General features: G+C 43.5%; 1 protein-coding gene across 14 annotated transcripts in view; it reads left to right on the top strand.

The window, feature by feature from the left end:
• The first annotated feature begins 3100 nt into the window (after positions 1 to 3100).
• LDB3 (LIM domain binding 3) overlaps positions 3101 to 26797 on the top strand; it is a 155967-nt gene continuing 132270 nt past the window's right edge. For 4 of the 14 annotated variants that reach the window (XM_053388285.1, XM_053388280.1, XM_053388279.1 and 1 more), the window contains exon 1: positions 21597 to 21879. In XM_053388285.1, coding sequence (XP_053244260.1) covers positions 21787 to 21879 — 93 coding nt within the window. In that variant the 5' untranslated portion in view covers positions 21597 to 21786. Of the gene's footprint in view, positions 3215 to 21595; positions 21880 to 26797 lie in introns of those variants that run through there. The other 10 variants (XM_053388283.1, XM_053388282.1, XM_053388281.1 and 7 more) reach the window with 6 other exon arrangements.

The raw sequence follows: 26797 nt of genomic DNA, 5'->3' as shown, positions 1-26797 counted from the left end.
GGGCCAGATCCGGTCCCCAAGCCTTAGTTTGCCTACCCATGATCAAGAACCATAAGAAGGGAGAGCAGGAGCCCTGAAGTTGCCCCTCAACAGTTAGTATCTGGATAACAGATTGAGCAAGCACACAGGTCACAGTCTTCAAAGCTATAGTGAGACGTACTGTATTTCCATCTAAACTTGCATATAAGACGAACATATGCGCTAGTCAGAAGAGTGACTAGTGGGGTGCCACAGGGTTCTGTCTTGGGCCCGGTCTTATTCAACATCTTTATCAATGACTTGGATGATGGACTCAAGGGCATCCTGATCAAATTTGCAGATGACACCAAACTGGGAGGGGTGGCTAACACCCCAGAGGACAGGATCACACTTCAAAACGACCTTGACAGATTAGAGAACTGGGCCAAAACAAACAAGATGAATTTTAACAGGGAGAAATGTAAAGTATTGCACTTGGGCAAAAAAAATGAGAGGCACAAATACAAGATGGGTGACACCTGGCTTGAGAGCACTACATGTGAAAAGGATCTAGGAGTCTTGGTTGACCACAAACTTGACATGAGCCAACAGTGTGACACGGCAGCTAAAAAAGCCAATGCAATTCTGGGCTGCATCAATAGGAGTATAGCATCTAGATCAAGGGAAGTAATAGTGCCACTGTATTCTGCTCTGGTCAGACCTCACCTGGAGTACTGTGTCCAGTTCTGGGCACCACAGTTCAAGAAGGACACTGACAAACTGGAACGTGTCCAGAGGAGGGCAACCAAAATGGTCAAAGGCCTGGAAACGATGCCTTATGAGGAACGGCTAAGGGAGCTGGGCATGTTTAGCCTGGAGAAGAAGAGGTTAAGGGGTGATATGATAGCCATGTTCAAATATATAAAAGGATGTCACATAGAGGAGGGAGAAAGGTTGTTTTCTGCTGCTCCAGAGAAGCGGACACGGAGCAATGGTTCCAAACTACAAGAAAGAAGATTCCACTTAAACATTAGGAAGAATTTCCTGACAGTAAGAGCTGTTCAACAGTGGAATTTGCTGCCAAAGAGTGTGGTGGAGTCTCCTTCTTTGGAGGTCTTTAAGCAGAGGCTTGACAACCATATGTCAGGAGTGCTCTGATGGTGTTTCCTGCTTGGCAGGGGGTTGGACTCGATGGCCCTTGTGGTCTCTTCCAACTCTATGATTCTATGATTCTATGATTCTATGAAATGTTACCCAAATGCTCTCTTGTCCTCTTTTTTGAAGGTGCATTTCCTCTGCTTTGGGGTTGATGAGTGTTCTCGCCCCTAGTTCAGAGGCTGATTGCCCCTGGACCCTAGGTGTCTGGGACAATCGCCATGGGATGGTTGTCAACTTCATGCCCAGCTTGTGAGCTTCCTAGAGGCATTTTTGGTGATTCTTCAGCCGGAGACAAGGGGAGAAGGCCATGGGAGTGCTGATAATATTTTTTGGAGGACAAATAGAAGGCGTTTTGTGGTCAATGTCTTTAACTAAGGAAAAGGTTCTTTTCATTCTTATTCCTGCTTCATTCCACAGGAAGGAAGGAAGGAAGGAAGGAAGGAAGGAAGGAGTAAACTGTGAAGCCCCGTGTAACAGGGTAATCTTTCAATTTTTGTATATTCTTGTTTTAATTCTTGTTTGTACTTCACATCTAGGTGCCAAGCCGTTAGTGCTCTTCCTCCTGTTTGGCCCCCAGTTAGCTTTTACTGCACATGCGGGGGGGGGGGGTGAGAGGGGAGAGACTCTTAAGGAGATTAATGCTAAGCCAAGTATTAAAGCTGTCTGTATTTTGAGCATCATGTGCAGTTGTGCCTGGAGAAAATTGTAAGGGTTGTGAAGTGACACTGAGAGTTACACAGGGAATCAGCCTGGCCCATAAGGTCTTGTTTATTCCTTTAGCATCATAGAGCTGAATGGTACCCACACTGGATTATACCGTCCAATTTCCAGGCCCCCAACAGAATATGATGTACTAATAGCATCTCTGAGAAGCATTTGGGCTATACAAATCAATGGAGGACACATTTATCAATAGGTATTAGCGAGCATGGATGAGATTCATCCCAGCCTAGCCCAGCCAGCTGTCATTTCTGTCATTAATCCAGTATGTTAGATGTCCAGAAATTAACCTGGATCTCCTGGTTTGTGGTTTTGTATGTGATAAGTATGTGATAAATATTATGGATTGTAATGCGAATGGAATGAGCATAGACACCTTGGCTGTCACAGCCTTAACAGGAGATGTCACTGCTAGAATGTTTCTGGGTTCTTTTAAAAATAAATAAATTTGGATTGTATAGGGACAGCTACCAAAATCATTCGAGTTTTACTGTTTTGCCAATGTTGGGCTCCGTTTCTGGTGTTCTTCCAATTCACTCTTCATATTTCCAAGCTTTTATTGGCACCTGTGAGGACGTCAAATTTAAACAACAACAACAGAAAGCAGAAATCTTACACGGGGATAATGACAAAAGACAACAGCAGAAATCTGGTACTGGAGGTGAAACCTCCTGGAGGAGTTTGAAAGAACTATTGAACATGACAGTTTTACATGTGCAGCCTCTGCTTGTGGTTCCCTTTCTGTGCTGAATCACAGAAATCACACAGGGCGACTCATCTGCATTCTTATTTGCCATTTGAAAGCAAACAACAGCACAATGTGTCAGTGTTCAGTGGCTGATTCTATTCATGTAAATAGCTCCATTTTAGCCAACGGAGAGAGCCCTCTGCCGTCTCTTCCCATTCATCCATTATCAGCTGAGCGATTCGTTTTTATTTACTTTTCAGTTTTGCCGAGCTCCCCTTTTCTCCCCTAGTTCTTTTGGCGGAGTTAAAAGCATCTAATACCGAATGTTTATTTCCCGATGTAGTGTTGCTACTTAGAATTTTTGGCTGCCTGGGGTGCAGAAACTAATTTTACAGTTGTCGTTTTCCTTTCCAGCACGAGAAATGCAGCAAGCTGGATAAAGTCAGGGAAAGAAAGAAAGAAAGAAAGAAAGAAAGAAAGAAAGAAAGAAAGAAAGAAAGAAAGATGCAAGTCAGTGGCCAGCTGTAGCTTTAAGGGATCCACCTTAAGGAAATCCACCTCCTCCCGCCGCCGCTCTGGAGTGGGCAGCGTCACCGGGGATGGCAGAGATCAACTAATAAATGTGCAGCTGGAGGCATCCGGAGGAGGCACCACGCGAAGCCCCGCGCGGATCTGCAGAGCTGCTCCCAGGTAGAGGCGACCGGCTGGTCTCCAGCTCCTTCCTTGTCACCTGTCTAGCTGCACTAACCTTCTTCTGTCCTTCCTTGCAACTGACTGCATGTTAATCTCTGGGTCGTGGGTTCGAGCCCCAAGCTGGGCAAAAAGATTCCAGCCTTGCCGGGGGTTGGACTAGATGACCCCCGGGGATCCCTTCCAACTCTACAATTCTAGGATTGCTCCTCTCCTCTCTGAGAGTTGCCCCTCATTTCTTCCCCCCCCCCACTCCACGCTCGCTTTCCTTACTGAGGCTGCTGTCCTGTTGTCTGCGTTTCTTGCTTGCGCCTGTTGGGCTATTAATCAAACGGATGTGCCAGATGGGATTTGCTGCAGGCCGTTTGCTCACTAATCACACCGGATCAGCCTTTTCTTTATTATTCTTCCTCCTCTGCTACCCCACCTTTCTGGTTTGCAAACCACAAGGGTGACCCGCCACCCAGCCAGAGCTGCTAATACAGCCCAGAGTCCACCGGCTTCTTCCACCGCATGGCTCCCATATCTAAAGCCACATTATATATATTTATCATTCTCTCCCCCACCTTCCGTCTCCTCCCCCCCTCACATAAGCTGCTGGTTAAGAGACATGGGTGCAAAAAGGCTCAGGCCAGTCTCTTGCGGCTTGTCAAACCACTAATGTATGTACTGTAGTTTCCTTTCCTTTATTTTTTAAGTGGAAAGCCCTTGTTCAGTTCAGATTAAAATAAGGATTACAATATTCTGCAGAAAAGCACTCTGAAACTATTGATGACTCAGCATGGCCTTTGTGACTGGACAATTAGATGACACACAGACAACCTGCATATATTTACTCAGAAATCCAGCCTGCCAGTCAGGCTTACTCCCAAGTAAGTGTGCACAGAATTGCCATTTTAAAACACTTTTAAACAATTAGTTGTGCTGCACTGGTTTCTTTGCAGTTCAGCCGGATGATATGTTTGCCCCTCCCCCACCATGTCACAACTCAGATTTCAAAGTTCAAACAATACGCTTAATAGACATCTCCGCAGAACTGATACTCAAACCAAGAAGTAGGATATTGACAGTAGTTCTACAGATTTACTTCTAAACTTCAAAGTTCACCTCTAGCTGACAACTCTTGATTCTCAGAATAATGTCCTCTTGCTGTAATAAGATATTCATTCAAAACAAAAAAGTTTGCATGAAGTTTCACACAAAAGGAGAATAAATACTAAACATTTCACACTTTGTTACATCTCTTCTGGATACTTGAATGTACCATTCTATTTTATTTACTTACATAAAAAGTTATAGCCACCTTTTCTAATACACTTTTGTTACACGAAGCAGATTATAGCAATTAAAACCATAATTTAAGAGCCACAAATTAAATATATAACAGCAATAAGAGGAAACTTGACTAGAAGAACAACATCAGATTTGTCTGAAAAGGTCCTCCCTGCTAGATCATAGGGAGGAAGAGGTCCCTCTGGAATCTTGGACCCAAGTCCTTTAGGGATTTACAGATGAAGAAACACCACTCCAAATTTTGCCTGGAAACAAATGGCAAACCATGCAGCTGTTGTAGGTCAGATGTAATGTGATCCTATGGGCAAGTGCCCATGAACATCCTTGCTGCTGCATTCTGATGGTTTTGAAGCCTCTTCAAAGGTTGGTCCATGGCAACGACCAAGTCCAGCTGCAACTAACATGTTTGTTTCCATGACCATATCTGACCTCAACAGTAACAGCCTGCACACCGGTCAAAGCTGTGCTGAGACACTCTTGACCAGGCTTCCTCAACCTCAGCCCTCCAGATGTTTTTGGCCTACAACTCCCATGATCCCAAGCTAGCAGGACTGGTGGTCAGGGATGATGGGAATTGTAGTCTCAAAACATCTGGAGGGCCGAGGTTGAGGAAGCCTGCTCTTGACCATTGGCACATGGGCACCTAGGGACGAGGCTGAATCCAGGAAAACCGACAACCTGTGGACCTGATTCATCAGGGGGAATACCACCCCATCGAGAACTGCTTGGACCCCTGTTCTGGAGTCGCATCACTTTCCTGAGCTAAAGCACCCCTGTCTTGTTTTGGTTAAGTCTCAGTTTATTAGCCCTTACCCAGCCCATATAACTAATTGCACATAAATAATAAAATTGTGATGATGGTGGTGATTAAGCCAACAGCTTCCTTGGTATTAAAGGTAAAGGAGCTGCAGGTCATCAGCATATTGATAACAATGCACTCCGGATCCTGAGACAATCTCTCCCAGTTGTCCCTGGGGTGGGCCACCTGCAATCCTAAATCCACATTATTGCTTCTTGGCATAATTTCAGAAGCCCTCTGCAAGTCCTCAGGCCAGGCCTCTGGCAAGAGCAGTAGGTCCCTTCCCCCAGGAGCCAGCTGGCTGGGGAAGGCTAAGGCAAGAGAGAAAAGGGTTGGCTTTTGGACCCACCCACTTAAACCCCTCTGCCCCCACCCGCAGAGGAAATTTAGTCATCAGCACGTGGTTGAAGGCATCATGTGCCTCTGAAAGGTATATAGTCCAGGTGCAGGGAACCTCTAGCAATCCATGGGTAGGCAAACTAAGGCCCAATTGCCTTCTAAATCTGGCCAGCGGACGGTCTGGGAATCAGCGTGTTTTTACATGAGTAGAATGTGTCCTTTTATTTAAAATGCATCTCTGGGTTATTTGTGGAGCATAGGAATTCATTCATTTCCACCCCCAAAATATAGTCCAGCACCCCACAAGGTCTGAGGGACAGTGGACCGGCCCCCTGCTGAAAAAGTTTGCTGACCCCTGAACTATACAGTACAAGCAATGAATAAGTCACTCTCACCCTATTTTTCTCAGGCTTAGTAACAAAGCAAAAAAAGCTTCTCTTACGGCACATTGGAGCGACCAGCCCAACCCAACCTTGCCTCTTTAGTAGCTGAGTTACATGCTGGCACCGTGCAGAAATGCTTTCCAGTTTTTTGCGGCGCTAACGAGTCTCAATTTAGCAGCCTAAAACTGCTGACCTCTTAAACAGCTGCTGTTGGATTTTATTCCGAGGAAAACGTTTTGTTTTCAAATGGTCAGCTTTGCTCTGAAATCCAAAATTCAACAGGCAAAAGTGGGGCGGGGGTGGTGTTTGTGTTGGTGGGGGGTGTCCATCAAGGGAGGGTGCCTATATTACAGACCGAAACTGGCTTGGAAGTTCCTCTGTAGCCCCAGAGAACCCTGGGAACTGTAGTCTCTGGGGATGATCTCTAACAAAATTCCCAGCAGCCTTGCCAAACTAGAACCAGGATTCTTTGAAGAATTAAGCAGTTACATAAGTGGTGTGTGTGTGTGCGCACGCGTGCGTGAGAGAGAGAGAGATATGTGTGTGTGGATATGCCTTGTGTGGGGACGTGGGTGGCGCTGTGGGTTAAACCACAGAGCCTAGGACTTGCCGATCAGAAGGTCGGCGGTTTGAATCCCCGTGACGGGGTGAGCTCCCGTTGCTTGGTCCCTGCTCCTGCCAACCTAGCAGTTCGAAAGCACGTCAAAGTGCAAGTAGATAAATAGGTACCACTCCAGCGGGAAGGTAAATGGTCTGGTTCACCAGAAGCGGCTTAGTCATGCTGGCCACATGACCCGGAAGCTGTACGCCGGCTCCCTCGGCCAATAAAGCGAGATGAGCGCCGCAACCCCAGAGTCGGCCACGACTGGACCTAATGGTCAGGGGTTCTTTTACCTTTATCTCTGTCTTGTGTTGGCAACTTTTGGCCGTCCAGATGTTGAACTACAGCTCCCATCATTTCAGGCTGTTGCCCATGCTTGATGAGGCTGATGGGAGTTGCAGTTCAGCAACAACTAGAGGTCCAGATGTTCCCCACACCTGAATTATAAAATTGTAGGCCTCAGTTCTATCGTGTCTGGGAAGATGTCCCAGGGGCCAGAGGAATTTTTGTTGCAAAGCTCTGTCTCCATTGATAGTGGGAAGTTCCCTTTCGGACACCTCGTGCTTGTCTCTGTGGTCAGGTCCATTGTTGTTGCTCCTCTGCTGTTGGTGATCTGGTGGAGAAGGTAAAAAGACGGTATTCTGGGTTCATGTTGGTGGTGGACCCAAAACCCTCCTATTTCCATGGCATTGGGAAGAAATGGACATGGACCTTAAGACCAATGTACTGTTTTTCCTCTCAGTGGGAAGAAAATGGCTGCTGGGATAGCTCAGCTGGAAAAGCATAAAACTCTTATTCTCAGGGTTGTGGGTTTGAGCCCCATGTTGGGCAAAAGATACCTACATTGCAGGAGGTTGGACTAGATGACCCTTGAGGTGCCTTCCAACTCAGGGGTCTATGAGTCTGGCAGGGCTTTGGGTCTGGTAGTTCATCTCCCATAGGATGGCCTTTCCCCCACCTCCACATGCCCATCTGCACTTAGCCTCCAGCTGCTTATAATAAAAATTTAAAAATCCAAATAAATATCCATAAAAACCAGCTCAAGGAAAAAACATCATTGAAACAAAATCTAATAAATAGCTTCACTCCATTGTTGAACTACTAAAAATAAGTGACCAGAGGGCTCGTGGGAACATAATTGTGTTTGACTTTTTAAAGCAAAAATCCTGAACTTTATCTCCATCAGGGATACTTGCATTTCTGCTCTTTTTGTAAATAGCAGCGTGTTGGTCTAACTTGGGCTGCTCTTCGTGGGTGGCAACTCTTCAGCCACATCCCTTAGACTACACATCTTCAATCTTTTTGCACCCAGGACCTGCCTCTAACTCCAGCCTGCAGCACAGGAACCAGTTTTGATTTTGTAACATGTATGTCTGTTGCTCTTAAGAACTATGTACGTAGCGGCAAATAGTAGGGCTGGGCGATACCTAGTTTTCAACATTGTGATATATCACAATGTCTGAAATAAGGTTGGAACTGTGGAGAGGCGTTGGTTGGCTTCACGGCTTTTCCCACATCATGATTTGAGGGGTTTAAATGTGGGCTTTGGGCGATATATTACTACATCACCCAGCTCTGGGCTTTTCTGCTCCAATAGGAGGGTATGGGGGGGGGGGGAGAAGTTCTGATCATGATTGAAGGTTGGGGGGGCAAGGGTTACATCTCACCTCCCTACATGCTGTAGTCCCTAATTCATAGGATCTGCCTTATACTGAGTCGGACCATTGCGCCATCTAGCTCAGGATTGTCAATGATGACCAGAAGCAGCCTCCAGGGTTTGGGGCAGTGGATTCCTGCCCCCCTCTCACCAGTCCTACCTGGGGAAGCCAGGGATTGCTTGCAAAGCCGATGCTCTCCCTCTGAGCTATTACCATTCGCCTCCCAGCATTCAAAGTTGACCCCCGCCCACTCTCCTTTACTATTTTTTAAAGAACCTTACGTGACCCTGCAGGTGACACGTTTACTGCCCCTGCAGTGTAGTCAGGCCTGAAGCATCTAGGGCATCTAATGGGGAGCAAAGGTCATCTCTCCTTGCCTCGTTTCACCCTTAATTGCACAGTAGCCCGGTCTGCCGGGAAGAAATAACCTGTGACTCTCCGATGCTTTGGCCAAAAGTGTTGAGATGACTGGGCACTTAGCTCTTAGGGTTCCAGGTTCACTTTCTAAAACGTTAAAAGGTACTTGGGAAATTTAAATGAAGCTTCTTTGACTCCTATTTTGCTTTCCCTCGTTTTGCCTTTTCTAATGCTGCTGCCCCAATGTACCTTTGGAGAAAGCTCTCCTTCCTTCCTTTCCTCCCTCCCTCTGTGCACACACTCTAAACTGGCTATATGCCTGGACTGGGCGATTGCATTTCTTCCTCTTTGTATCATTGTAAGTGCTAACATGTCTACGTGCTGCCAAAGAGCAGGAGGAGATCAGAAGCTGCTGGTACAAGTTGTTTAGCTCGATGCCCATCCACCTTTCACTCGGGTCAAAGGAAATTTCATCATTTCAGTTTCATCATCTTGCAGTTCCCCTTCTTCTAACAACTGCGGGATTGGACTCCGAATCATTTCTTGTATCACTGCTAGCTCCCATTTGAAATCCAGTGCAAACTGACGCACTGCTATGACTTCCTGCCAGGCAGTGATCTAATGGGACAATGTCAGTATTATTTAAGGACCCAAAGCCGTCGCCATTGTCAAGCTGCATTTAAAATTTTATGGATGGGTTCTTGGCTGAAAAGGCCTTGCTTTTTTAAAACACCTGGCAAAAGCTTTTGATCTTATGACAAAGCTCACTAGTGATGTCCTATTTGTATCTGTCAAACGGCATTAAAGGATTAGGGTATCCTTGTTCTCCTAACTGCATCTGGTCCTTTTGATTATTTTGCATTTGAAGTAAATAGCTTATATTTGTGACCTGGAGTATCTGTGGCAGATCTAGTGTTATTGCCCCTATAAAAGATCATGGCTTCAGAAGGAAGCTAAGCAATAAACCTCCCGAAACAGAATTCTTGTTTCCATTTAAAAACATATCTATGCATAAGAAAAGAGAAATCTGTGTAACCAGACAGTGTGTACAACTTTCCATTTCTCTTATGTTCCCATAAATCTGTCATATCTTTCATAATGAAGCACCTAATATTAGGAAGAAAAGTAATGAAATCGGTCGACTTCCAACATAGTTTATGCAGCCAGAATGCACCAGAACTCAGTTCTGGCACCTCTCAGGTACGTGCCATTGCCATTAAAAGAGAACAAGGGAGGTCATGGCGAGTTCTGGCACCTCTTTTTCTAGAAAAAAGTACAGAGTTTACCAATGAGCATTAAATTTTGAGCAGGTCAGGGTGTAGCTTCTGTGGATGAAGGCTGTATGAACTTAGGAGCTGTACAGTGATGGTTTGTTTGTTTTAAAGGTAATGCTTTGGATCCTAACTTTCCTTCCATGAACAGAATAAAGCTTACATTTGTGGGATGGAGATTTTCCATCTCCTCCATCCCTCTGCAGTCCTGTGCACCTCTTTATAAAAACATTCTGCCACTGAAGGGGATTGGGTGTGGGAGCCTCGCGATATGGCATAGGGGCTGCTGATGGAGGAATGGACAAACTGGAACGTGTCCAGAGGAGGGCAACCAAAATGGTCAAAGGCCTGGAAACGATGCCTTATGAAGAACGGCTAAGGGAGCTGGGCATGTTTAGCCTGGAGAAGAGGAGGTTAAGGGGTGATATGATAGCCATGTTCAAATATATAAAAGGATGTCACATAGAGGAGGGAGAAAGGTTGTTTTCTGCTGCTCCAGAGAAGCGGACACGGAGCAATGGATCCAAACTGCAGGAAAGAAGATTCCACCTAAACATTAGGAAGAACTTCCTGACAGTAAGAGCTGTTCGACAGTGGAATTTGCTGCCAAGGAGTGTGGTGGAGTCTCCTTCTTTGGAGGCCTTTAAGCAAAGGCTTGACAACCATATGTCAGGAGTGCTCTGATGGTGTTTCCTGCTCGGCAAGGGTTTGGACTCGATGGCCCTTGTGGTCTCTTCCAACTCTATGATTCTATGATTCTATGATTCTATGAGTTGGTCAAGAAGGTATCTACATTCAGCAAGTTGCTCTGGGAAGCTGTGCATTTAATACACATATGAGGTGTTGTTTCAGAGATGCTTTCCCAGATGTGCTCTCTTCAAATTATAGTGACATTTTAAAGATTGCCTACCAAACCCTGAAACCCGTCACATGCTTGAAAACAAAAACTTAATAGCCAGCAGCGCTGGCAGTAGGGGACACACCTTAAAATGGAGACTGTGTGTTGTTTAATGACGGCACTGTGATCCAGGCTGATGATGGGACACCCTCACAAATTACCAGGACATGTGATGCACGATGACATCTGCTGGGACAACAGTGCCCCCTGTTGTGTGGGCAGCAGAGCCAAAGGTAACACTGACCAAGAGGGAAAGCAAGGTGACAGGAGGCGTTGCCATGATGAAAGAGATAGTTCCTCTCCTGCTAGGAAACCTGGGATGTGTGGTCTTTGTAACCTGTAGCTGGCTTTTCATAAGGCAGCCAGTCAAGGCGTATCAAGCCCAAAGCTGTTAGCAGCTACAGAAAGTGATGTGAGGGGTGGCTGTGGCATTTGCTCCCTGCCACACCATTCTTGCTGCAGAACAAAGAGCTAAGTAGGGCACTTGACACCTTGTCACTGTGAATCTCAATCAGAAACACTTCTGGTTTCTGGAAGTCCTACAACTGGAAGAGCAGGACCAGCCGGGGACATTTTGCTGCCTGGTGTGGAACAGCAAATGACATGCACCACAGAGACACACACAGTTAAGTATCCCAGGCTGGTAAAGCTATTGTGACACCTGAGGTAGAACACCTCACAAGTGCCTCTCTCCCTCCCCAGCAGTAAAAATACAACAATAATGAACTCGGTGTCTTAACAAGTTTTTGCCTTTGCATGACATCCAAAATCAGCTGGCCTAAGGTGGCCTTCAGTCTCTGTGAGCTTTCAAAAAAAAGAAAGCGAAAGCTGAAATTGTTAGGAAGCTAAATTTTGCTCCCGAAATCAAATCCTGCAGTTTATCTCCTCCAAACTTTGTAATGAAGTTATCAACGGCTCAGGACTGCAACACCTCAAGGACCGCCTCTGTTCATATGAACCTACCCAGACCCTGAGTTCATCTTCTGAGGCCCTTCTTTGTGTGCCTTCTCCACGAGAGGTCCAGAGGGTGGCATCACGAGAACGGGCCTTCTCTGCAATGGCTCCCTGTCTGTGGAATGCTCTCCCCAGCGAAGTTCGCCTGGCACCTTCATTATACACCTTTAGGCGCCAGGCAAAAACGTTCCTCTTTAACCAGGCCTTTGGTGAATTGACATTCAATGCCCTTTAAAAATGTGGGTTGGGGAGGTGTTATTGGGTTGTTTTTGTTTTTATTATGTCTTTTGTGTTTTTATATTGTGATTTTGTGTTGTAACCGCCCTGAGACCAGCAGGTATAAAGATTAAATTATTATTATTATTATTAATAACAACAACAATAATAATCTCTCTTACCCTGCCACCACCATTTCTGCTAATAATCTATTCATACTAGTACTATGTTTTATAATTCAGCTGTAAAACGTCCAGGAGAGCGATGACTAACGTGAGCAGAGGTACGACAACTCCCCATCCTGTTTCATTATGAATTGTTTCCAGCATGGCAACGGATTTGACATTAGTTGTCGAAGCATGATGGTGTTCCTATTCTGAGCCACTACCTTGAGGTGTTCGTTCCTTCCCTCGCATGCCAGGCATATAATTGGGACGGTGCTGCTGTTCGCATTCTAGCAACACCTCCCTTCATAGGACTGTTTTTAGCAATCAACTAAAGGGCAGAATTCACTGAGGCTTTGTGAACTTTGGTCATTTTGGTATCTATCTTTGAGAGAGAATCTCATCCTGTTCCCTGAAATGATTTCAACAAATACTGCTTCCAAAGCCTTTGACCTTCTTTTTCTGGCTCGGTGTCCTTGCTATTTGAAGGGAGAGCGACTGTTCCTTTGTTTAAGGGAAATGTGAAACTGAAGTCTGTGGAGATAGGGTCATCGTCGAAGAACTAGAACTCCACCTTGTGGGACAGTGTGAGCTTCCAGGTACCTACATACTTTTAGAAGGCTACTGTACTTGCATCTCTGATGCAAACTCACCCAACAGTGGTCTTGGGCAAGACTCTCAGTCCAAACATCTGCAGTATTCCTGTTCCCTTATATAGCATCGAGAGCATGCCTAGCTCTTCACAGAGCACCATAAGCAAAGCAAAACTAAAACAATCCCTGACAGATTCCTCCTTCACCTGCAAAGATTATAGCTAAAATTATTTTAGCTAAAATGCACAGAAGACAACATGAAGAAGAAGAAGAAATTGTTGCTCAATAATGAATTACGTCTAGTAAATAATTAGCTGTTGAGTTCATTGGGAATCCGATGGTGTTGAAAGGACAACAGTTAAAACAATGGTGGACCACATGAGATGCATTTCATCAACTATGGTTCAGAATCCATTTTAGGACTTGCTCAATGGCACTGTTTTGAATTATTTAAAATATTTTGATATGGCTAGTCATAAGGAAATTAGAGTGGTTCACAGCAATAATACATAAAACCATGCAGCAAAAAACAATATAAAATTTGAAATTAGAGATCAACTATTATAGCAGGATATTTTCTTAATTGCCAGTACAGGCGGCGACCATTTTGCACGAGGGTTCTGTTCCCAAGTTCCTGCGCAGATCGGCAGAGCATGCATAAGCGGCTCCTGCTCCATTATGCCCTGTCCCCATTCCGCCCTCTTCCGGGTCCAAAAGGACCCGTGCATCAGTGATTGCGTGTCAATTGGATGTGCCTAAAATGGTCGCTGCCTGTATACACTTGGCAGAATAGAAAAGTTTTAAAGCTTAAAGCAAAAAGTGCCTGCTGAATCCCTGTTGGCAGAGCATTCCATAGGACTGGGCCAATAAAACTAAATGTTCTGTTTCTTATTACCAGATGAGCTTCACCAACTCAGGGGATAACCAGCTACACACCTGCAGATCTCAGTAATCCAGCTGGGATACAAGTGTTCAGGCAGTCACTAACATAACCTGGACCTAAACTGCAGCCCCACATAGAGAGCGTTGCAGTAATCTAGTCTCAAGGTTACCAGTTAATGGACTGCAGTGGTCATGCTATTGTTAGCTCCAGGAACAGCCATAGTTGGTGAGCCAGACGGAGCTGGCAAAAGGTACTCAAAATAACAAAGGACACTTGGGTCTATAGCGACACACTTGCTCCTTCAGAGGGAGTGCGACCCCATGCTGAACAAGTAACCTGCATATATCTCGGACATGAGAACTACCCACCCATAGAGCCTCTATCTTCCCAGGATTCAAACACAGGGTGGTCTACACACAGGGGAAAAACCACTATAAATAAGTCAGAAATTATATCGTTATAACAAAAGGAAGAAATCCCCTATGGAAAACTGTGTTTAAAAATTTTCTGCTCTCTAGCGCCATCTGGTGTTGCATGTTTATAGTGCAGTTGAATCATTGCTTTTTTACTAATGTAGCTGAGTCCCCATCCACCACTGCATTCAGCCAATAATCCAAAGCTTTCACAACCTCTCCTGGTTCATATGTTAATAGAGATGTGTATCATCAGTATACTGATGAAACCTTGATCTAAAACTTGCAATGAGTACTCTCCAGTGATACTCTCTGCACACAGCCTGAAGATATGAATGGAATGACCACAAGACAGTGCTTCCAATACCCATCCCACAGACTTGACCTAGGAGGATGCCTATCATGGGATCAATGGTATTGAAAGTTGCGGAGAGATCAAGGATAAGTAACTAGGTCATCTCTCTCACAATAAAGATCAACTCTCTCTTTTTTTTTTAATAAAATTTTTATTGGCTTTTCAACATATATTAAAAGACATTACAAACAACAAATACAAACAAACAAACATATAGACATGTATAATTTCATAAATTTTTTCATGTACCCAATTTCAACGACTTCCCCATGCCTCCCTTTTCTGCATCCCTGTTTTAAACTTTTTCAGCAACCCCTGATCTGAATTACTTATAAATTCCTTTCTATAACCCTTTTCTTTCCTCTTGTCCAATCATTTATCTCTGCAAATCTGCTATACTTTACCCACGACATTTTAACACTCACTAATTTTACAACAATTTTTAAGATAAAATTTAAATTTCTTCCAGTCTTCTTCCACCGTCTCTTTCCCTTGGTCACGGATTCTGCTCGTCATCTCTGCCAGTCCCATATAGTCAATCACCTTCGTCTGCCACTCTTCCAGCGTGGGTAGTTCTTGTATCTTCCAATACTTTGCTAGTAAAACTCTTGCTGCTGTTGTAGCATACATAAAAAACGTCCTATCTTTCTTTGACACCAATTGGCCTACCATGCCCAGGAGAAAAGCCTCTGGTTTCTTATGAAAGGTACACTTAAGCACCTTCTTAATTTCATTATAAATCATTTCCCAGAAGGCCTTAATCCTTGGGCACGTCCACCAAAGGTGATAGAAAGTACCTTCAGTTTCATTACATTTCCAGCATTTGTTATTGGGCAAATGATAAATTTTTGCAAGCTTGACTGGGGTCATGTACCACCTATAAATCATTTTCATAATATTCTCTCTTAAGGCATTACATGCCGTAAACTTTATACCGGTGGTCCATAACTGTTCCCAGTCAGCAAACATAATGTCATGACCAATGTCCTGTGCCCATTTAATCATAGCTGATTTAACCGTTTCATCCTGTGTATTCCATTTCAGCAGCAGATTGTACATTCTTGACAAATTTTTAGTATTGGGTTCTAACAGTTCTGTTTCTAACTTTGACTTTTCCACCTGGAAACCGATTTTCCTGTCCTGTTTAAAAACTTCATTTATCTGATAATAATGAAGCCAATCTCTTACTTTAGACTTCAGTTTCTCATAACTCTGTAGTTTCACATTTCCACCTTCTTGTTCTACAATTTCCCAATATTTTGGCCATTTAGATTCCATATTAAGTTTTTTAACTTCCTTAGCCTCCATTGGTGACAACCACCTAGGGGTTTTATTTTCCAACAGATCTTTATAACGAATCCAAACATTGTATAATGCTTTCCTAACAATATGGTTTTTGAAACTTTTATGAATTTTTACCTTGTCATACCATATATATGCATGCCAACCAAACCTATTATTGAACCCTTCTAAGTCCAAAATGTCTGTGTTCTCAAGAAGTAGCCAGTCTTTCAGCCAGCAAAAAGCTGCTGCTTCATAGTACAGTTTTAAGTCCGGCAGGGCAAACCCCCCTCTTTCTTTTGCATCAGTTAATATCTTAAATTTTATTCTGGGCTTTTTGCCCTGCCAGACAAATCTTGATATATCTTTCTGCCACTTCTTGAAACAGTCCATTCTGTCCACAATCTGCAATGTTTGAAACAAAAACAACATTCTTGGCAAAACATTCATCTTAATAACAGCAATTCGGCCTAACAAGGAAAATCTCAAATTCGACCATATTTCTAAATCTTTCTTAATTTCTGTCCAACATTTCTCATAATTATCTTTAAATAAATTCACATTCTTAGTTGTTAAGTTAACCCCCAGATATTTCACTTTGTTTGCTACCATTAATCCAGTTTCACTCTGAAACTTCTCTCTTTCCTCCACTGTTAGTTTTTTCCCCAGTACCTTTGTTTTTTGTTTGTTAAGCTTAAAACCTGCCACTCGACCAAAAGCTTGTATTATCTCCAAAACTCTTTTAGTACTAGTGTCTGGCTCTTGCAAAGTTAGAACTAAATCATCTGCGAACACTCTCAACTTATATTGTTTGGCTCCGACCTGAATCCCTTTAACCAGCTGATCCCCTCTAATCATATTTAATAACACCTCCAGAACAGATATGAAAAGTAATGGGGATATTGGGCACCCCTGTCGTGTCCCTTTTTCAATAGCAATTTCCTCAGTAACCACATTATTTACAATTAGTTTTGCTTTTTGTTCAGAATAAATTGCACCTATACCATTCTCAAAACCCTGGCCTACCCCCATTCCTTTGAGATTCTTTTTCATAAAACTCCAAGAGATATTGTCAAAGGCTTTCTCAGCGTCCACAAATATTAATACTGCCTTCGTATTAATATTGTTTTCGAGCAACTCCATAATGTCTATTATATTTCTCACATTATCAGATAAGTGTCTTCCCGGGAGAAAGCCGGCCTGGTCTTTATGAATCTCACCCACCAAAACCCTCTTCAATCTTTTTGCCAAAATGTCTGCAAAAATTTTGTAATCCACATTAAGCAATGATATAGGGCGGTAGTTCTTAATCTGGTTCTTTTCAGTCTCAGATTTTGGTATAAGTGTAATATATGCTTCTTTCCACGATTCAGGTGCCTTCTTCCCCTCTAATATTTCGTTGCAGACTTCCTTAAGCGGTTGAATCAACCAGTCCTTCAAAGCTTTGTAATATCTGGAAGTCAAACCATCTGGTCCTGGAGATTTTCCCATTTTCATATTTTGAATGGCTCCCTCTATTTCTTGCTCAGTTATTTTCTGGTTTAAGATCACTTTACTTTGATCAGATATTTTTTGTAGTCCATATTTTCCAAGAAATTCTTCTATCTCTTTTTCATCCACCGGCCCATGTGCATAAAGTTTTCTGAAATAACTCTGGAAACAGTTTCTAATCTCATTTGGTCTAAAAATGTTCTTTCCTTCAACCTCTAAGGTTGTAACCATATTCAGCTTTTGTCTTTTCTTCAATTGCCATGCCAGAAGCTTCCCACATTTATCTGCCGATTCAAATGTCTTTTGTCTCATTTGCCTTATTTTCCATTCTATCTCCTGGTTCATCAGTTCCATATACTGTCTCTGGTAAAACTTTATTTCTCTTAGAATTTCATGAGACTTTGGCTTTGATCTCAATTTCTTTTCACCTTCTTTTATTTTTTCCAAAATCTTATCTTTCTTTTCATTCTGTCTCTTCTTTTTTAAAGTGTTCTGTTGTATCAAAAATCCTCTCATAACGGCTTTGCTTGCGTCCCAAATTATTCTTTTCTCCACCTCTGTTTTCAGATTTATCTCAAAATAGTCCTTCATTGTTTTCTGGGCCTTTCTGTACACCTCTTCATCTCTAAATAGGGAGTCATTCATCCTCCATCTAAAGGAACCAGCTGTTGTTATGTTCATTTCCATCTTTACAGCGTTATGGTCGGAGCAAATAAAGATCAACTCTCAGGGAGAGCAAGGTGGATTCAGTTCCAAAACCAGCTATAAACCCAGATTGTAGTGGATCCAATCAAACAGTCTCATCCAGGAATACCTACGGTTGCTCCACAACCATCATCTCTCCACCAGCTTTGTCAGGAAAGGAGTGTTGGCAATTGGCTTGGCAATTGGTTTATAGTTATTATGCACCACTGAGCCTCTTGGGCTTGCCGATCGGAAGGGCGGTGGTTCAAATCCCCGCAACGGAGTGAGCTCCCGTTGCCCTGTCCCAGCTCCTGCCAACCTAGCAGTTCAAAGGCACGCCAGTGCAAGTAGATAAATAGGTACTGCTGAGGCGGGAAGGTAAATGGTGTTTCCGTGCGCTCTGGTTTCCGTCACGGTGTTCCGTTGTGCCAGAAGCGGTTTAGTCATGCTGGCCACATGACCCAGAAAACTGTCTGTGAACAAATGCCACCTCCCTCGGCCAGAAAGCGAGATGAGCGCCGCAACCCCATAGTTGCCTTTGACTGGATTTAACTGTCCAGGGGTCCTTAACCTTTTACCTATTATGCACCATTGGGTCTAGAGTAGGCTTCTAAAGAAGTGGATACACAACTGCCTCTTTAAGGGCAAAGGGTAACACCCTATGATGCCAAGTCTTCTTGTTTTTTACTAGCAATCAGCCAAGCCACCCCATCTAGCTCTAATAAGCCAGGATAGACAAGGATCTAAAGAGCAGGGGATGGTAGGAAAGAAGTCTTAACTTTTTTTGCAGCTGCTCAGAGTGGTCTATTGGGAATTGTTCTGTGTAATGAGGCCCTGTTACATCAAGACTGTAGGGAGTTACAGAGAACTGTTTGGTAGTCTTGTGTGACAGGTTTGCAAAAACACTCTGCAGATTTTTTTTTATTTTTTATTTTTTTAAGAGGGATGATAGCTGTGTTGTTTGTCCCATAAGAAAAATACCAAAATCTATTTTAGGCAGTACCTCTATTAGCCCAACCCAAATTTCACCAAGTTGTGTGTAAGCTTTCTAAGTTCTACAGAACTCTTCCTAAGGCTGGATGATGATGATGATGATGATGATTATTATTATTATTAATATTATTATTATTATGGAAGAGTCTTAAGATGGAGGAGGCAGCAGACATGCAAATGAGGTATCCGATTGCACCAAGACTTGCTGGGAAGGTGAAACACGGAAAATACAAAAGTACTGCTGTTACTCAAGTATGCCCCCATCCTTAGGTGAAACACCCAGGTTCCTTAGCAAGGAGAAAAAAAGGAGAAAGGAGAAAGTAGGCAGATAAGGTTAATTATTTAGTATGCAGCCAAATGACGTGAATAGAGCTTTTAGGAGATGTGAGGTCATGACCTGATCCTTGGCCATCTTAGCTGAATTTAGGCAGCCAGAGGTGAGTTGGCTGATTTAGATGGTGAGGCTATAAAGTTCTAACTAGAAGAAAAAGATTGCTGATTTTTTTAAAAAAAATTGTTAGGGAAAAGAATGATTGGGAAAGAAGTCTAACGCCACCACTTAAGCTCTGCTCTCACAGCCAAAAATCGAAGGCCAATGACAACCCATTTGAAAACAACACTTTATTTGCTTCAACATCCTCCTCCCACATCACTGTGATCGAGTGCCTTGGGGAAATAATTCACTGTGATTAAAATCTAGACTTGCCCATCAGAATGAAAAAAGTCTCCCCCCACTTTCCACCCCTTCCCTCTCCACCCACTCTCCTCCAAGAATTGGGTGTTTCCCCACTCAAAAAGGAAAAAGCCCGGGGAAGGTAGTGTATTTGGGGGGGGAGGGGGAACCAGCAAAGGAGCTACTCAGAAGGTTGGGGACTCCCTGATCTGCCTCGATATGGTGTGATTAAACTTAGGGACATGGAAATCTGCTGCACACCACCCCAATTTATCTTGTTATTTGGGGTGCACACACAGAGAGCTGTTGGACATTCCTGTCTGACAGGTGCTTGCTAGACAACCCTCGTTTTTGCAGTAAAACCAGGAGGTTTATCAAAGCCTTGGTAGGCCATTGTACCTGGCAGGGGCGCCAACTCCTGGGGGCCCATCCCTTTTGGCCCCCCAATGTTCCAAAAAATCAGGGCCGAGCATGGAGCAGCTTCAATAGCCAACTCCTCCTCCTGCCATGGAGGGGAAGGAGGGAGGAAGCAGCCCCCGGCAGGTAGCGGCAGCAGCAACAGCAGCAGCAGGAGCTTCAGGCCATTGGAGCCACATTCCTGGCTCCCCTGAGGTCCTGACGTGACACTGGGATGTTTTGTGCATGCCATCATGCGCTACACCAGTCCCTGCACCTCTGGAACCTGGCTGCTGGGTTGCATTTGGTTTGGTAGTGGGCAGGTTTTTTAGGACTGTTCTGTCCCAAGATGCATTCATTCCGGTGTGTTACAGGAGAAAGAAAACCTTCTGTATATAAAAAAGGTCACAACTACACTATAAATTTAAAGCACGTTTGAAGAAACTTTAAGGGTGCTGGGAATTTTAGCCCTGTGAGGCGTAAACGATGGCTCCCAGGATTCTTTGGGGGAAAGTTATGTGCTTTAAATATATGGTGCAGATGAAGGCAAGTGTGGTGTAGTGGTTAGAGTGTTGGACTTGGGCCTTTGAGACCAGGGTTCAAATCTCCACTCAGCCATGATGGCCACTGAGTGACCTTGGGGCCGGCCATTGATGCTCAGCCTCAATCTATCCTACAGGGTTGCTGTGGGGATTAAATGAGAAGGGGTGAACCACGTATGCCACCTGGAGCTCCTTAGAGAAAACGTGGGATATAAACACAATAAATATGGAGCCTAGGGCCAGGGTGCTAAACACAAGAGGCCCCCGATGCACACACAGTGTGCAACATGATGGAGGCTGGCTCCATTTTCTCCAGCATCTAAGAAGCCTCTGCGTGAACACTGAAGAGAATGAGGCCTTCAAGGAGGGTCAAGCCACAGAGGGAGGAAGTTGCCTCAGGCAGCTGACTGAGGCTGTCACAAGAGGGAAGGAAATAGTTATTCAATTTGTTGCTGATGGTGGGTTGTTTGTTTGTTTTACCAGGGATAGGGGCTTGGTGTATTTTTCTGCCTCAGTTGACAAAATGCCTTGAATGCCTTAGGGGCTATATACCCCTTGGTTTGGGGCAGGGGACACCACTGGCTGCTCACCCCAGGCAGCAAAATATCCTGAGGCCTGGCTTCCCAAGCCAGGGGGCAAACTCCTAAGGTTGTGCAGCCTTAACATTTCAAACGCGACATGTTTTAAAACAGGGGTGTAGTCCCTCTTCCTTCCCCTTTATTGCTTCTCCTCACTTTCCAGAAACCCTAGTCGTATGAAAACAGAACCACACAATGGTGCATTAAATGCTCTCTCTTTCACACACAGAGTCACAGAAACACATTTGACATAGGTCAGGGACTGTACACTAGGAAAGCCTTGAGAACGATGCTATTGACAAGGGAGTATATCGGCCAGAGGTTCCTTTTAATGTGGTAGTTTTTTAAGCGGCTGACATGCTTAAAAACGACATCCTCTTCATTATCTTAGAAAAGTGGCTTTGAGTCTGACGAGGGGACCTGAGGAGTCTAGAAAGGTCTGCTAACCTCCTGGGGGGACTATATTAGACCTCTGAGTCACAGAGGTTTTGCATAGCCGGTGTTTGGTTACAAGCCTTTTATGGGCTCCCTCATCAGGGATATCAGTATCCGCATTATAACTCCTATCTATTCTTAGGTGACACTTCGGCAGGACTGACCAGGCAAGAGACAAAAAAGATCTTTATTTTTCTTCTTTAAATTGAAAGAGAGCGAGAGAAAAGAATATCTCCTTTTTTAAAAACCAAAATACCCACCTGTCCCCCCCTCCCTCTGTTTCACAGAGCTTCTGGGGTTCCTGGCGTAAAAGAGAGATAATATGTCTTACAGCGTGACTCTCAACGGACCCGGACCATGGGGGTTCCGACTGCAAGGGGGCAAGGACTTCAATATGCCTCTGACCATCTCCAGAGTAAGTGCTAACAACTCAAAATACCTCTCGAGATTTGCTTGGATAAGGAAGCAAACCTGCTTGTAATGGTGTGATCTGACCTGGGCAGATATGAGAGAGAGGGAGATTGTATTTGGTTTAAAATGCGAGGGGGTGTCTATGAAGATAGCTTTAATTCAGTGCTACCCCTCCCCCCAAAAAAATTGTGTGCTGCATTTGCGCCTTCTCTGATTCAGAGAAAATATGAACAAGCATATTTTAGCAGCGGATCTTCTCTCTTCCTCTCCCCACAAATGTTTCTGTCTGCAAAAGTGTATCTGAACTGGCGATAAAGAGACTCTGTTTTGCATAACGTTGCAACGTACTCTGCAAACTAAAAGTCCACATCGGCAAGGGTGTGGGGGGAGCTGAGTGTTAGCAAACCGGATGACTTACCCAGAAAATATAATAACAATCACACCAAGCTCTTATTTCTGTTCCCCTTGTATCTCATCCTGGTAAGGCTTATCTCCTCCTTTCCTGCGTTCAGATAAAATAGTTAAGCTACCAGAATGGTTTGCAATTGTCAGTGCCAGAGAGAGAGCTGAAACGTTTTCAGCATCTGAAAAAGACACTGGTGTGCTTTTCCAGCAAAGTTTTTCAAATTAATAGGATAAGCTTAAATCCAGTAGTGTAGGCCTCTGTGGTGTGAAAAACAATGCCTTGCATTAAAAAGGTACCTGGTATTTTCTGCTTCAAGTAATGCATTCCTTAATTGGTGCAATTAGCCTTGACTATTCTATTTATTGCAATTCCAGTCTTCCACTTTCCTTAAGAACTATTGGCAACCTAACCAGAGGAAGGCCTGCTGGTGGGGAGCCATCTATTTCAGGGACTTCTTAAAAGGATCAAGATAATTGGGGGACGGGGGACAACTCTGACTCCCTAATTTTCCTTTTACCTATATAATTAGACACAAAGAATGTACACTTTGGAGTTAAGTACTTGGGTTTATTTATGACTGCTGCCTGAAATGTACCTTCCGATTATTTAGAAGCATACAGAACAAAAAAAAAATGTATTTACAATGTATTTGAATAGTCTAAAATCAGAACATGAGAATTTCTCAGAAATTTTGGTGGCCAGTTGCAATCCTTTACCCACCAACTTGGATAGTAGGCTCCATTGAACACAATAGGACTTACTTTGAGTTGACATGTATAGAATTGCATTGTAGGTTCCGACCCAAACATCCTGTCTCTATGGAAGAGGCTACAGTTCTGTACCTGGTCTTGTAGGCCACCCATCCCTCTCACCTGCTGTGGGGCACCATGAGAGTAGTGTTCCTTGCAGCAGAGGGTTTCTTGGAGGAGTGGGTCAGCTGCAGGATCAAGGGGAAAGTGGGTTGGGAAAGGCCACAGTTTGACTTTTCACCTGTAGCCACAGGGCTGTTAAAGAGATGAACCACTTCTCTTGAGACCGGGCCACAAAAATCCTGCTGAAGACTATGGGGCTGTTTAGCTGTTACTTGCCTACCTCAACTCTCTGTGTGGTGAGATCAGGAGTGGGCTTCAGGTCTGAACACTTCTCCTCTCCTCCTCTCAGAAGTGAACCTCAAACCAGGAGAGCCTTCATTTATCTGGAAGCAAGAGTAACTGTACCTTGGACTCTGAAATTTCTTTCTACTACAGGTTCAATATCCACGATAAAGCATAAATTCCATCTTTGGGGAGCAGGGCGGAAGCGTGTGAGATAAAAGCCCACTCGCAATTTTACCATGCATAGAAGTGAGCTGGGTAGGCCTAAGAGAAAATGAATTATCAATATGTGTATTCAAAATGCTTTAGATGTAGCAGCAAGATAGATAACTGGAAATAAAAGAGATATCCAGACAAGTGTGGCTGCATGGATGTTTAAATTTCCTTCCCTATACAATGTGGTCCTCAACCATTTGTGAAATCCAGCAGTGTCTGCTCTCCAGCAGAATGGAGTCTCTAAGCTTTACTTCTCCCATGCAGCCCCCATAAATTATTCTGGATAGTTTGGGGACCCTCTGGAGCATATTTTGAGGGAGGGGGGCACTGTGGCAGCAGGGGGAAGGGAAGAGGGGGAAGCCCCCTTGTTCAAAATTGGGTGCCACCCAATGTTTCTTTGGGAAATATGAATAATGATTTGTAGTTGTTTGGAGTGCAGGAGACCACTAAAATGAACTAAAGTAGTCTAAGCAACAAACTATAAAAGCTCTTAATTACTATGTCTTCTCCACTGTGCTTGGCACCTCTCCTGTTTTCCAAGCTTCTTCCCATCCCAGTCTTCTCATGTTTAATTCTGAGTGATCCAGGTGCATATACTGTCCCTGTGGCATTTTAGCTCTGTTGAAGAGCACCTATGGAGGAATGTGCATGAAAAACTTCATGGTGGGATTTAAAACCCTTGAGGCTTTCTGCCGGGAGGAGGCTAAATTCCAGACTGTGCTTATGATTCTCTGTTTTGCAGTGATCAGAAAGGTTTTTCACTCCAAAGTAAGATGATTTCCCCTCTTCTCTATTCTACCTGGCTTTTCTTCCTCAGAGAGAAAAGTACCATGTAAGAATCTTCTAAGGGAAAAGAAGTATTAACAGGATTAGGCTGTGGTTGTGACATCCATACCCAAATCCAGAGCTGCAGTGTAGATCAGGGGTTGTCAACCTGGTCCCTACTGCCCACTAGTGGGCGTTTCAGGATTCTTGGTGGGCAGTACGGGGTTCTACGGCACAAGCGGAATCCTCCTTCCATCGAGCACTGGTGGGCGGTAAGGAAATTTTACCATCAAGAAAGATGCATTAGTGGGCGGTAGGTATAAAAAGGTTGACTACCCCTGGTGTAGATCTTCCAAGTTTGGGGCCCTGGTGATAGTTACTGAAGCTGGAAATGCCCCATAGAAGTTTATTGCATTGAGCAGGAAAAGGTGGAAGGTGATTTATGGGAATGCAGATTAGAAAGTTTCTATATATTGCAAAAAAAGAAGTATCACTGCACATACAAAGCTAGCATATCAGGGAAGCAGCTAGAACGTTTCTCCTGACATGTTAGTTTTCTAGGTACAGGATATTTTGGGGTTTTGTTTTTTTAAGGAGAGCATTAAAACATATTATGCCCCCATCTGTTATTTGAAGTGGTAAAGTCCAGTAATAGTTGTATTGCACATAGACACCCATGAGTCACTCCTTATCTTCCGTGCATGTATAATTTTGTGTATGTATAAATAATACAAATGCCTTGTTCCCCCAAAATCTGTGAAGAGCCTATTGGAGCTTTACAGTTCATGGGTATGTTAGGGATCCAGTCTTGAGTATTCATTAACTACGTGTATACAGACAAGAACACCGTAGTCATTTCACATTGGCAAAAAATTAACATTTGGTTTTCATTTGGTTTTGGTAAGTGGTTTTCAGATACCAGTTGGTGCCAGACTTCTCATGGCTGTGTGTATTAATATCTGCAAGATAGAGGGTATGATCAGCCCTAGCATTTGCCGTGGAAAGTTTTGGGGTTAGTATTTTTCAAAATTTGAGCACTAAATTGCTCTGCTAATGTCAGGAAAAATTAAACTTGGCTTTAGTATTCATGTTAGGATAAGGCAAATCCAGAAATAGATGCTAGACCAGCATCTGAGCAACAGAGCAAGAGCTGGATTTGTTATTCATGACACACAGTGAATCCATTGTTGAGACTGATTTGCAAACATGAATATACTTTAAAAAATATTTTTGTAGATACATGTTTTAACACTTTTATTAGGAAATTGCATCTCAACCTTTCACGTTTGTTCCTATTTCTTATATGCATTTATTCATCTTTTTATGAGTATTTTCGGGAGTCTCTCAACTTTCCTGTAGCTTTTTTCTTGCCATGATAATTGACTGTTTGCTCATGGGGAATAAGGAAATAAGAGATACCTAGAAGCTGCTCTCAGAACATCCAACCAGCTATCCATTTGAGTGATGATATCACACAAAGCTGTAATTTTCAGTACTGTCCTATCTCACTTTTATACTGTCCTCTCTATAAAAGCGTCATAAACCAGACAAGAAGCTCCTTTTTGTCAGGAATAAAGTTTTATGGGCTGTTTGTTATATTACCCTTATTACAAATAAAAGTGGCACCTAGGCACTGTATCAGGAATAGTTCTTACAATTTACCGGTAAGTTGTGTGGGACTTTTACCACCAGGTACATGTAGCCTCTGGTGTAAGCATCTTTATAGATATATAAAAATCACCATCAGGGCAGAGCATGGCATCTTTAGAAAAGAGATCCAGGTGTGAATACGTCTTCTGCAATGGATTCATTTACCTCATTCAAATGTTGTGCTAAACCAAAGGGTAGCTAACGTGGCATCCTGTAGATCAGCATTTCCCAAACTTGGGTCTCCAGCTGTTCTTGGACTACAATTCCCATCATTCCTGACTACTGGTCCTGTTAGAAAGGGATGATGGGAGTTGTAGTCCCAAAACAGCTGGAGGGCCAAGTTTGGCCATGCTTGGTTTAGCATTACAGTATATGAACAAGACTTGGGATTGTGAACTTCCTCTCTCCTTTCTTTCTCTGACATGGCTGAGTTGGAGAACAGAAGCTTTCACTTCCGTTTTAATTCATACCAGTTAATTGAGGTTAATATTAAGCATTGTTTATTGAAACAAGCCACCTTCATGCGTTGCATTTTGAATCGGCTCTTTTCAATAAATTGTAATTAACGCTAGCCACACTTTGTCTAAATTAGGACATGGTGCTAAAATGTAGCTAGTTAAAAAGAAGCAAAAGCTCCCAATCTCCTCCTCTCAGCTATAACCAGAGGATAAAAGAGAATGGAAAGTGTAAAAACCTAGGAAACCTTAGCATAACTCTAAATCATACTTTTTAGTGTTGTGTCCAAACCCGGCCACTTTGGATAAGTCATTTTCAGCCTGATTTAACACACA

Source organism: Podarcis raffonei, chromosome 5 (assembly GCF_027172205.1).
Source record: "Podarcis raffonei isolate rPodRaf1 chromosome 5, rPodRaf1.pri, whole genome shotgun sequence".
Taxonomy (NCBI): Eukaryota; Metazoa; Chordata; class Lepidosauria; order Squamata; family Lacertidae; genus Podarcis; species Podarcis raffonei.
Note: the sequence above shows the minus strand (reverse complement) of the source record. Positions and strands in the feature narration are given on the sequence as shown.